At 42.7% G+C, this 13,422-nt stretch overlaps 1 protein-coding gene across 11 annotated transcripts in view; it reads left to right on the top strand.

The window, feature by feature from the left end:
- Positions 1-13,422, top strand: part of LOC147030554 (transmembrane protein 198-like) — a 137,432-nt gene that overhangs the window by 86,783 nt on the left and 37,227 nt on the right. For all 11 annotated transcript variants that reach the window (XM_085874722.1, XM_085874721.1, XM_085874720.1 and 8 more), the window contains 2 exons: positions 10,718-11,293; positions 11,795-11,943. In XM_085874722.1, the coding sequence (XP_085730848.1) occupies positions 10,718-11,293; positions 11,795-11,943 (725 nt within the window). The remainder of the gene's footprint in view (positions 1-10,717; positions 11,294-11,794; positions 11,944-13,422) is intronic.

Below are 13,422 nucleotides of genomic sequence, written 5' to 3'. Positions count from 1 at the left end.
GTGAATACTTTCTGAAGGTACTGTACATTATGCTTCCGTTCCCACTTTAATTCCAAAAAGCTTTTAAAACCAGTATACATACTTGGGTTCAACGGATGCAACTTTTTCTCCCAAGTAAATCGATCATTAGCTTTCCAACCACACCATTTTTATTCTATCACAGCAACGACTGCATTAAAGTTTGAGGTCCTCAATCGTTCTTCTTCTTCAATCACAGAAAAACTCGCTTTTAAAACTGGCATTTTGAAAATTAAACAGTCTTCAATTTTTGTTCCATATATATAAATTTATTAGCTTTCCACCGATACCATTTTTATTATTCTACAACAGCAGAACCCTTAATAGAATGAAACGTCATATAGGAGAAAAAATGTATCCAATTTTTTTTCTTTTTCCAAATAAAAATATATATTTTAAATGGTGACTTTTGGAACAAAATGAGGAAGAAAAGAAAAATGAGGAAAAACAAAGTGCCGTATTTTAAAGAGCCAGTTTTGGAACAAAAAATAGGTTCTATTCTGGCATATGGCAGCTTGGCTGCTGTGTTGTTATCATTTCTTGGAAGCACAGCTGTGCCACTGATCCTGTGCCCCTCTAGCAGTACAATGCAACTCATTTTGCTGACCTCAGAAGGATGATAGGCCGAGTCAACCCCACCTGGTGTTGATTCAGCGGCTCATAAGGCTTGAACTCAGGACCCGAGGATCTTTAGCCTCTTTAGCCACCCGGACCACGAAGCCAACACCAGGCCATAAAAAAGTGAAAAATATATTTTAAATAGCCAATTTCAAACAAAAAAAGAAAGAAAGAAATCGGAGAAAATAGATTTTAAATAGGCAGTTTTTGAACAAAACAAATAGTGGAAAAAAACAACCACTTTGGTTTAAAACAAGCAATGCACAGCAAAATCGTGAAAAAATAGCACCGCAACCACCAAAATAGTAAAAAAAAAAAAAATAATAAAAACCCAGAAAGGAAACCTATCTTTTTGCTATTTTGGGGAAAAAATATTTTTAAATAGCACTGAAATACCAAAAATAGACTAAAAATAGCCAAAAAAATGCAAAAAATAATATTTTTGCTTGCTGCTAATCAACTAGGGCACAGACATATGGACGGACGAACTTCTCCTTTCAAGTGTTTATCTTTTAAGGTTTGTTTTTATTTTCATCCACATGACTCAGTCTTCTCTGGGACATCCTGCACTGTGTGGCCTTCTCAGGAATGTAAGAATTGCAGCAATCCAAGCATCCTCTTCATGCTTCCCTCTCTTTTCTCCTTGTTAACCTCCGCCATCGAAGATGGATGGAGGTTACTGTTTTCACCCCTTTCTGTTTGTTTGTTTGTGAACAGTATTACGGAAAAACTTCTTGACGGATTTCGACGAAACTTGGTGGGGTGTTAGGTCTGGTCCAAGGATCATGCCATTAGATTTTGGACTTGTTCCAAAGTACAATATGGCCGCTATGGCGGCCAATTTGAAAAAATATTTGAATTTTTTTTTTGCATTTCTACATGTTTTAAGTGATTTCCAACCCCCCCAAAAGAAATTGTTCGAGAAAAAAAATTTTTTGCCACTTTTTTTACAACAAAATTTCGATATATATTTTTTTTTTTGCATTTTCTACATGTTTTAAGTGATTTCCAACAAAAAACATGCCAAAATTATAATTGCGGCTGATTTGGAACTTCAGGTGGATATACCCACGTAAAATCAATTTCTGTCTCAAGGAATCTAATTATGACGAATGAATTGAGTATGTAAAAGTTAAAAGTAAAAGGGAAAGTTGCAAACTATAACTCTGTGAGCCCTGTTGACGTCAAATTGAATGAATAGGATATCAGGTTCACTTGAGTGACCTTGCAGTAGTGGCGGCGGAGGTTTTGCACTCTACCGAGTGCTCCCCCTCTAGTTTTCTTTTGTTTCACTCTACTCTCTTCCCTTCATTATGCTCCTCATTTGTGAAACTGCTGGTGGACAATTTTCTACTTGTCCAAAATTACTTTGTGATGATGCTATGTTTTGAGAAAAACACTGTTTTCTGAAATCGAGAGTACATTGAATGCTAACCTGTTGTACAACACAGTCACTTTGGCCACCTGTCTTTGTTTAACCTTATTGATTCTTGTTTCGAAAGTGCTAAGTACTTCGTTTGCTTTTCTTTGATGCAGGTTTGCATTTAAATCACTACTTTATGCTCACTTGAAGATCATTCCATATCAAATCAACACAGAAAATGGCAGTTGTGGGCTTGATACCTCTCATCATTATGAATCACCTTTTTGAAACCTACTTGCATACCAAATTTTTTTATCTTTCGTAAATTTGCTCTTGAGAAATGACCTTTCAGAGACGTCCTGATTGGTGCCTTTTACTCTTTCCCTTTAACAATTTGAGCTTACCAGTGAAATATGACATTTTTTGATATGTTCTTAAGATGAGACATACGAGGCTTTCAATGAAGATGAAATCATTCGGCATTTTTCCACCCACATAGACCTTCCCTATCGTTGTTTTACTCCAAAAACTCAGATTGTAGATGTTCCACTCAAGGATGTTCTCTTTAGTGGATCCTACAACAGGAATGTTGTATGAGTGTGTTCCATGTACCCATAACCATGTCACTGAATCGTATCTTACCTTCAGCATCACTTACTCTGATGTTGCTGTTGATGTGAAAGCACCAGTGGGGGAAAGGCACCACTTCAGAATCAAAACGTGATTTATTGGATTATATTTGCCTTCCTACTATTTTATTTGCAAGGCATGTGTCATGGATATTGATCGTGTTTGAGGATGTGTCAAGTCACAATATGGTCCTCAGGGTATGTTATCCCAAAGATCTGCAAAGATGTTTGCTCACGGTTGCATGTGAAGTTATCGCTTCTAAGCATTCTGAAAACAATTTCTCGAGTGAAACAGATTTCGATTATGTGACAATCTGAAGGGGTAAGACTCGAGATGCGAATCAACAATGCGGCTGTCTTTCAAAGTTCATATCTCGGGAACCCTTTCACCAACAGTGCTCAAACTCGGAGTGGAAGTATGTTTCACAACTATCAACGTCAACATTTGGAAATGGTGAGGAAATTGTGTTGAAGATTTCACCAAATTGGTTAATTCAGGAATTCCCAATGCCCCATCACCCACCATTCTGAGTTGAGTAACTTTTGTTGAGCCTGAGAAGTAAAGTGGTCCACACCACATGATAACTTTTCATTAAAAACAAAAATATAAAGGATCCCAAGCTTAGGTTCCCATTCAACTTCTGAAGAACAAAGATTTTGTTGAAAATTGTCATGAATACAAAAGGTGTTCCCTACCATCAACAATTAGTTTAGTCCACTTAACTAAATTTATCCCTGGATTTGGTGGAAGCCAGCTTGCTTCTCAGAGCCACAGTTTGCACAGATATAGATTCATCCTAACCATCCATTGGGACCATACTCTGTGCAGAGTGTTGGTGCTGCCTAAGCAGTCTCCTTGGCTATTGGATACAATCCTGGATGGGTCGCCACTCGACACAGGATACCAGCAAGCTGGCACTCATTTTGCCGACCTCAGAAGGATGACAGGTTGAGTCAACCCCACCTGGTATTAATTCAATAGCTGAGTGGACAGATATAGAGCTGGCGCATTTTATCACGTAATCGCTGCTTGGGGGTGCATTTGTTTGTGCGATACCAGTGAACTTGGTTATGAAAGCCACTTTTTGCAAAATGTGACCAGCAAACCTCATATTTGTACTTTATGGAAGAAGCATTTCCTTTTCTTTTGCTGGTTCTGTTTATCGCTCTGGACATAACAATGCCAATTTTGACCAACATTTGGCTGTGAAAATAAATAAATTGTGCAGCCGCTGTAAATCTAAAACAAACCTCCCTTCCACCTTTTCCTCGGGTTTTTTTTTTGTATGCATCGTCTAGTATAGGCTTGTACGAGAGCTAACACACAGAACGCACAACAAGGGGGCAGGAGACAAGAGGGGCGGGAGAGGGAAGGACAAAACAGTGGGGAACAGAGACATTTGGAGATCTGTGGAAGGGAGAGGGATAGGGCAGGGTACACAGGGTAAACAAGATGGACACTACAGGGACTTTCAGGACCTGACACGACAGGGAACTTTCGGGAAGGAAAGCAGGGAATTTGAAGGAGGTGGGTTGGGGTGGTTTAACGGGGGTAGAAAAGATCGTGGTTTTGGATGGGGGAAGATGAGAGGTGGAGGTGCACAGATGTTTTGAAGACCTGGAGGGAAGAGTGGGATTGAAGAGTGTGTGGGAGTTTATAACAAAGGTGGGAAAAAAGAGGAGTTAAAAGGTGAAGGTGAGCAGTGATTTGTGATTTTGGTAGTTTTTCAAGAAAAGGGTTGCTGGCGGACCTTGAGCGCCCTGTGGAAATATGGGGGGGGGGGGGTTGGGAGGGGCATATTGAAGACAGAGTGGGGTGGGGGGAGACCAGAGAGGAGATGGTAGAGAACAGAAAGACTACTGACCTGCTTGCGGTGAGAGAGTGAGGAGCCGAAAGACTCAGCCTCACCGTGGGAGAATATCAATGATCCTAAATGCCTTGGTTTTCACAGCGCGAATCAGAGAAAGGTGAGAGGTGGGAGCACCAGCCCAATGGGGAGAACAGTACTCCATCAGGCTGCGGATGAAAGTTTTGTATGTTGTCAGAAGTTCAGGTGGGCTGAGGAAGGACTTTGCACGACGGAGGATGCCCAATCGGTGACTGGCTTTGGAGGCCAGTTTGGAAATGTAGCTTTCCCAGGAAAGATCATGGCAGGCAGTGGGACCCAGTGGCTTGAATGAAAGGACTTCTTCAAGAGTGTTGTTGAGAAAGTAGATGGCTTGGGGAGTGGGGGGGGGGGGTTCCACATGGTCCATTCGGAGAGACATCGTGAGTGTGTGAGATTTGTCAGGATTGAAAGACATGTTCTACGTGTTGGCCCAGTTTGTGATTTTTACCCAAATCTGCAGTGAGCGAAGAAGCTGCTGCTTGCTAATCTGAGGGATGACAGATGGTACCGCAGAGGGTGCAGTCATCAGTAAAGAGATAAAGAGGATTTTCCAGAGTTCGAGAGATCATTGATGAAAACCAGAAAAAGAACAGGGCCCAGAACGCCACCTTCATGAACTTCAGCCTGGACAAGAAGAGGGGATGAAAGAACTCCGTTTAGGGCCACACGTTGACTGTGACAGGAGAGGAAGTCTGTGAACCATGAGTGGAGATGGCCTTGGATACCATCGGAAGAATGTTTGCCGAGCAGGGCAGGGTGCCAGACCATAAAAGTTACACTTCCTGTGTTTACATTGTGTAATTGCATAGAAGTGCCCGTTTTTATCCATGACACCTGTCATTGCTTCAACTCATAAACTTAAAACTTCACTAAATGCAGAATTTATTTATCTCTGTCTTGTTAATATATTGTTAGGAGCTACAGTACTGTGCAAAAGTTTGGGTTGTTTTCACTTTTGGGTTGCTATTCCTCATTAAAGATTTGTGGGAAGTCAGATGTGTGCAATATGGGTAGTTAATTCAAATTTCTGTGAAAGTAAATTTAATATCAGTTACCTTGAGGTATCCTTACGACAATTCATGGACGTGTTTGTGTTTGGCGCGCTACTCCCTTCTGCTTTCTGGGCTCATTACATCCAGACTTGCTACATCGGATCAGCATGACCCCAATTAATGTATGGGGGTGTTTTTATGTTTGCCGGTAGTCTGGGGGGTGGGGGTCGGGAATGAGGGGATGCAAATTCTTGATGTAAATGTGTATCATGTAGCTCCACCTCCAGGTGGGGAGGGTATTACAAGTCCCACCATTCACACTGCACTTTTCCAGTTCCCACGTTTTCCCATGCAGTGAGGTGTTTTGAATTATAAGCAGTCGGTATGTTTTTGCTTCATGCTCGTAAACCGGGTTATTTATTTTTCCTATACAGAGCTGTCAGTTGCCTATACACCACCCAAATAAAGGTACGCATCAGAAGAACGTGTTTCATGCTTGGAAGAAGATCGCCCGTGGAGCGGGTACTCTGCTTGTATAAAATAAATTAGGAAAATGAAAATTTTCTCTTTTTATGCCTCTGCTGATGAAGTCGCCAGAGGCATGTTTTTGGGTTGTCCGTCCGCCCGTGCGTCCATGCAAATTTTCTGTTTTCTCTGAAACTGTTTATCCGATTGACATGAAATTTTCACCATCGTTGCGAATACTCATGTGGAATGCTTTAATGATAATCATGACATCATTGGTCATGTGGTGTGCCAGCCATGTTGGAAAAAGGAAACGCTTTGGACCTCTATCTCCAAAAACCACTCCATGGATGAAATTGAAACTTGGCACATGTGAAGTACTCCCCATGGTAAATGAATTTTTTTTTTTTTTCTTCATGTCACAGGTGGCTTCATTATGGCGCCATTATTGCATCTGTCAAACGCCTTATTCGATGAGTACAATTTTTTTTGAGGGTAATTTAGGAGTAAATTGTATTTGGGGGGGGGGGGATTGATGACTTCATCGGTCACGTGGTTCTGCAGTCACACACGTGTATGTATGTGTATATATATATATATATATATATATATATATATATATATATATATATATATATATATATATATATATATATATATATATATATATATATATATATATATATATATATATATATATATATATATATATATATATATATATATATATTTTGACTTGAAAACCTTCAAAAATCTTCTCAAGAATGGCCTGGCAGATTGAGGGGAAACCACTAAAACGTTCCCAAAGCCATGGGGATACCAGCGTATTTATGAATAATTGATGTCACATGGGCTGGCAGCCATATTGGATTGAGCAAAGATATTTTAAAATGTCTTTCTCTTGAACCGCTTCATCAATCGATGTAAAATCTCACAATTATGATCTAATCGTTATGGAGAACATATGTTTTAAATTTCAATCTGATCGGACGCATGGTGTGGCATCCAGATTTATTTAATATTTTTACGAATTTCGCCCGCCCGGCGTGCGATCGGCCACGTACCTCAAATCGCGACGCGTTGCCCACCGGAACGGACAATTCAGTCATGACCCTCTTGGAACTACCGCCAAGGAGCTATCCATGGGTGGGGGTTTAACCTCACCACAACCCAGTCCGCCTTCTACCCGCGCGAAATAGGGTGAATCGCCGAATGTCGATATACCTAAGTACCTACGCGGGTAGCGTACCGAGGAGTTCTACCACGCCGCAGGTCGACTCCGGACACGAACCGCTTAAGCCGCTCGTTCCGTGCTGCAGGGATAACCGAGTGGAGTTATCATCGACCTCGACGGTTCAGATTATTTATTGGGTGTCTACACCCACTATCAATCACTTACGTGATGCAAGATGGAACTTTCAAACAAAGGAAAGGACGCAACGAAACGGGAAACAATTCAACAAGCAAGGACATTTATTATACAACACGTAAGCAGGCAAATAGGAACAAAAGCAGGTCAACAAAAGCAAGGGAAAGCACTATGACCGAATAGAATTAATAAATGTACAGTCACTTAAGCAGTTTCTACTTTACAAGACACGGCACCACAAGATCCATACAAAACCCCGAAAAGAAAATGGTGACTTCCCTTTGGGCCGTCGAGTCCTCCTCCCATGACCGTCGGCGTGGTCGCGCCTGGCCCCGACTCCTCGCGGTCTGCGAGCTCTCTCCGGCACTCCTCGCCCAAACGCGCAGGTCCGCCACACCACTGGTGCTGCCCCGTCTCCCGTCCGTGCCTCCGTGGACAGGCCGCCCGCCAAACCGCGAGCACAGGACCAGAACGAGCCAAGACCCAGCCTCCACAGCTGCCAGAGCAGATGAGCGCAGAGGAAGAGGAAGAGCCTGCGAGGAAGAAGAAATGCGAAGCCAGGACCAGGACGAGAGAAGAGGGAGTGAGATCCACACGGAAGGAGAAGAAGAAGAAAAAGAAGGAAGCACCCTACGCGTGTCTGCCCTTTATGGAGCAGGGCTCCGCCCTTTGCTCCGCCCCGCTCTCGGCTCCTCCTCTCTTTGAGGCGTTTCCAGAAAGCTCTCGAAGGGAGACGTGCCCCACTCCGACCGCCTCACGCTGTGCATCCACCATTCGGGAGCGAGCTGCCCCACCCCTCCCCTTCACACCAAGCATGGTGGGGGGATTCAGGCGGAAACATTAGGCGGGAAAACCCCACAGGGGTTGTTGGTTTTCTTCTCCATGCGCCGTACGCCCGTGTTCTCGGACCCTTTCCAACGCGGAAAGGGTCGTAGCGTGGTCCGTGGAGAACAGCGTTCGGAGTGCGGGAAGTGGTGAAGGTGGTGCTGTTGTAGGTTTGATCCAAAATAACGATAGAACACAAAAATGGCTAACTCAAAGCGTGGCAGCCCGGATGAATCACACATATTCCCTCTCACCAACTTGTGTGGACTAACTACACATGAACTTATCGATATATCTAACCTGAGGACCTTTCTGGTATATTGCAAATTTCCACAGCCGTAACAATATTTTGAATCTGGGTTCAGGGATTTAAATCAAACTTGGTACAAGTATCTATTTTGATGTAATAATGTGGGCTGATGCATATTTGGTGACATCATGACATCGAAGAGTGCCCTTCTCGTCTACACCTATCATACTAGTAATTCAATTGGAATCCACAACCATCCTTGACCATGTTGTGGAACGTCAGCCAATGCCCTCACCTTTTCTTCCACCCTCACTCTTCCACCATTATTCGCTTTTAAATCCACTTTCTCCTTCACCACCAAAGTGATTGACATTAAACTTTCAATAAAGGAGTGCCTACACATCGAGAATTTTAAACAAAGTTTCATGATGATTGAATGGAAAATGCACCAGATATTCAAAAATATACGTTTTCTGTAGGCATTGGTTGCCACTTTTTGCATGAGGTGTTTCACATATCGGGAATAAATGGCATCGACCTCGCTTCCCTCAGCCTCAGCCAAATTTACATGTGCTAGTAATATCCACTCACTGCAAAGAAAATCTGCACGAAACAATTAGTGGATTTTTTTTTACTGTAAATAATTCTGCAACCCATGCCTGCAGAAAACTGAATTTTATTTATTTTGGAATGCCAGCCACATTTTCATCCAATCATGTAACTTTGTTCAAAGATTATCCATTGGTCGATGCTCCTATGTTGAATGTTTTATGTCAATCACTCAAGCGGTTGCGGAGAAAACAGATTTAAAAGCGAATAAAGGTGAAAATGTAAGGACGGAAGAAAAAAAGAAAAAGTGAGGGCCTCGGCCGACTTTCCACAACATGGTCAAGGATTGTTGTTGACACCTATTGCTAGTTATTATAAAATGACACTGTTCTTATTATCTACTTCAACAGTTTGTTTCATGCGCATTTATCGAGGCTGTTAATTTACAATTGATAGATACATTTGACTGTTCTCACTGATAACTATAATTTACCCCAAAGTATGAATATCATTGGAATATCCCAAACTTTTGCACTGTACTGTAGGTGACCATGATGGCAGTCCAATACCTTGAGTGAAATCTAATGTCCACGTGATTGCAGATTTGCCGTCTGGATTTTACCCTTTCACAGGCCTGGAAGCTGCATGATTTGGCTCCCCCTTGTGGCATTGCACTAGAACCACATATTTGGGTGGACATTCGAAGGAGATCACGCAACAAAATTAGTTACCTCATCGGCTCAGTTTATATCCCTCACTTCTTATTGACGCTCATTATCAGTTTTGATTTGGTACATGTCAAGTTTTTCACCTCTTGGTGTTGCACTGGTGGAATGAATCCCATCAAGCACCAAGCACTCCAATGTAAAATGTCTCGAGTGTTTGTTACTCGGCTCTCTTGTGCACAAAGGAGGAGTAGGACATCGTGTTGGGGTTGAAAAATCTCCCCGCTTCACATGGGGCCTCAAACATGTTTGGCCCCCAAACTGCCTCTGCTGTCTTGCCGGAAGATATTTAAGGAAGGCTGTTGGTATTGTGTCCTGTGTTTTCAGAACAGACATTTTTTGATCTTGCTTTGCATAATTACGATTCCTAACTGGTGAGCACAGCGAGACCCTTTTGTTACTAGAGGTAGTTGGCACTGCACTATAGATTTTCCCAGGTTTAACCAAGGTCTGTGGTGCCTGAAAGTTTGAAGGTGAAGGCTGTGCATGCCCAGGCAATTTTGAGATGGTCGTTGCGACTACCTTTCACTAGAAAGACAATTGGAGTAGTTGTGATTCCATAAGTTTTTATTATTCTTGCTTTTCATTTTATTGAAATATATATTTTAATATCCACAAGTTACGTTGATTTGTCCTCCATCACAACTTCTTAAGGTAATTGGAGTGTCTCTCAGTCGTCTCTGAACAAGGACACATTGACAAGATTTAAGCCTGTGGTTATGATGCCATCTACTTCATTTCCTTGAACTGCTTGTTGTGCAATGTTTGTGTGCACCCGAGATCGTTGTGCATAGAGAGCAAAGCTCATGGAAGAGCTGCTTTATAAATGTATTGTTCTAATTCTCTTCACGAGCACCATCCATTTGTAATGACCCTACTATTACATCATCATTACCCCTATTTATTTTACGTGCTGCTTTCTTTCATTGCGAGTCAGGTTTTGTTTTTTTTTCCTTAATTTCAATAGTATTAATTGGTTCCATTTCCTTTCAACCCTCCTCAACCACTCCCATTCCCTCATGCAGGTTACCGCTGCTTCAAGGCTGTCATGTTTCTCACAGGTCTGCTTTTTGGCTCCATTGTCATCTTCCTGCTGTGTTATAAAGAACAGATCTTGGAAACTCGGCTAAGCGACAAGGCCAGTGCTGGAATTGGCCTCGCCGTAGGCCTCCTGTGTGGACTGGTGACGATGCTGCTGCGCAGTGTTGGTCTCTTCATGACTGGCTTGCTGCTTGGCCTGCAAGTTGCCGCTGCAGGCCTCATTGTTGCTGAACAATTTGTGCACTTACCGTCGGCATGGGTGACTGTGGGCGCCTTGCTGGGCACTGGCGTTCTCACTGCACTGCTTGCATTGCACTGGCAACGTGCAATCACCATCCTGGCCACAGCTGTGTTTGGTGCCGCCATCCTCACTGTTGCGGTTGACTATTTTGTTGAAGATCTACACCTCATTACCTATGTTTACAATAGATTGTGTGTGGTTCCCACGAGCCAACTCTGCTGGTACAGCTGGGCCGTCCTCGCAGTGTGGCCCGTTCTGGTGATGCTCGGATTGGTCACGCAATGGAAACTCACTGCTGACGGTTACTCTCACACAGAAGGTGTGTTATGTTTTTGTGAGCATCACTTTGTGTCCTGTTAACATAACCTTATGGCTGTGCAAGCTTGACAGTGTAGGTTACAATCAATACTTGGTCCTTGATCGAAGAAACACCTTCAATAACAGTTTCCTCAACTGCAGCTTTGTTCATTTGCCAGCACTGTCATCTTCTCTAAGGACATATATCGATCTTCCCTTGAAAATGGTGGTGCTTTGTGAGAAGGTGTTGCGCGTGCGTGCGGACGGTGTTGCGCGTGCGTGCGGACGGTGTTGCGCGTGCGTGCGGACGGTGTTGCGCGTGCGTGCGGACGGTGTTGCGCGTGCGTGCGGACGGTGTTGCGCGTGCGTGCGGACGGTGTTGCGCGTGCGTGCGGACGGTGTTGCGCGTGCGTGCGGACGGTGTTGCGCGTGCGTGCGGACGGTGTTGCTTGAATCGATGATGCAGTCTTCCGTGTTTGACTCATCACTTCCAATTTTTCTTCCAAAAACTTTTGTATTACAGTGATTGTGAGCCATCGGCAGAAGCGGGTTCCACTGCGGAGGCTCAGACAGCAAGATGCTCACAAGGAGAGGAATTGCTCGAGCTCGAATGCCATGTACCGGCGCAAGCCAGGCGCCGTTAAGCGTTGTGATGGAGATGTTCTTTCTCCGGTATGGTGCACTTTTTCACACACTTGTTTGCTTCTCTGTAATGAGTGGGCTTGCTCTTTCACCAAATTTATTCAGCTTGTGCCATACGTCGACTATGTTGAGATTTTTGGGTGTGCTTCCTTGCAAATAAAACTATGATCGATGATCAACTTGTAATACCTATGGTACCTGACCAAGCTCTGTTAGGGTCATAATCATCATAATAGCCTCCTTTACAAGTTTTTTTTTTTACGATGTTTGTCATAATTTGCCAAATACTTTTTTTGATGGTGGTCACAATTGCCTTTGCCAGAGGAGAGGGTATTGCATTTGGGTCCATTTGTTACTTGCAAAAATCGAAGATTTTTCAAGTATATTGGTTGGTTGTGTGCATAATTCTGTCTGTCTGTCTTTGTTTGTCTGGTTGCTTTTATGTTTATTGCCTACAGTTCACTATTTTAAACCGATCTTCATGAAACTTCACCACATGGTAGAGTTCATCATAAGCAAGAAGTCTATTGTTTTTTGAAGTTAAAAGGTCAATATAGGCCAAAGGTCAACAAATATTTCAAATGTATAAAATCCTCAATTTTCATCCTATTAGAAATTTGAACAGGATTTCCATGTCAGATCACTGAATTCAACCACCATTCATTTTTGAGGTCAAATTTGTTTGATGGATTTCACAAGTATCGTTTGCATGTCATGCTGTGCATGCAGTCATCACTGCCATCAGTTATGTAGTGGCATTTCTGGTTATGTCTATTATTGGTTATGTAACACATCGGTACTCGTACACCACACAAAGTATACTACACAGACACCACTCAAAACAAGTCCTGGTGAGGGTCTGCGATCTCTGATTGCTCTTTTTCTTGTTTGATCTGCATTTTTGTTTTTGAACTTATACAAAGTAATCGATGCACACTATTTTGAGGGAATTTCACTTTGGAATAATTGTCAATAATTCACATAATTTTATTTTTTGTATACAAATTCGAGGCTTGTAGATTAGCTGGAACGTCCAGAAAGGATGAGGACATAACAGAAAAGGAACAGTAGAAAGAGAGGAGGGAAGCACACCAACAGCGGGGTTGAATGAAATTTGGACAAATAAGGGATGTGAGGAAGAATGAGGGGTAAGGGAGAATGCATAGGTGGACAAGAGAGATACAAAAGCAACCTTTCAGGAAAGAAAAACTAGGAATTTGGAAAGAGGTGGACTTTGAGAAGGTTAATGGCAGTGTAAAAGATCATGGTTTTGGATGGGGGATGATCTGTGATGGTGGTGAATAGCTGTCTTGAATACCTCTGGAAGGAAGAATGAGATTGAAGAGACTGAGAGTTCGTTCCACAGGAAGGAAAAAAGAGCGCCGAAAGGGGACTCAGCATGGTAAGGATCGAGGGTATAAGACCAGAAATGAGAGACAAGACTTCATCGTCCCCAGCGTTCAGGGAAATTGCTTCTCCAAATGGAGATTGTGGTAAGTGACAAAACAG

This window comes from Eptatretus burgeri, chromosome 3 (assembly GCF_056783735.1).
Source record: "Eptatretus burgeri isolate ZD-2024b chromosome 3, Ebu_testis_v1, whole genome shotgun sequence".
In the NCBI taxonomy this organism is placed as follows: Eukaryota; Metazoa; Chordata; class Myxini; order Myxiniformes; family Myxinidae; genus Eptatretus; species Eptatretus burgeri.
This window is presented reverse-complemented; position numbering and strand designations above follow the sequence as displayed.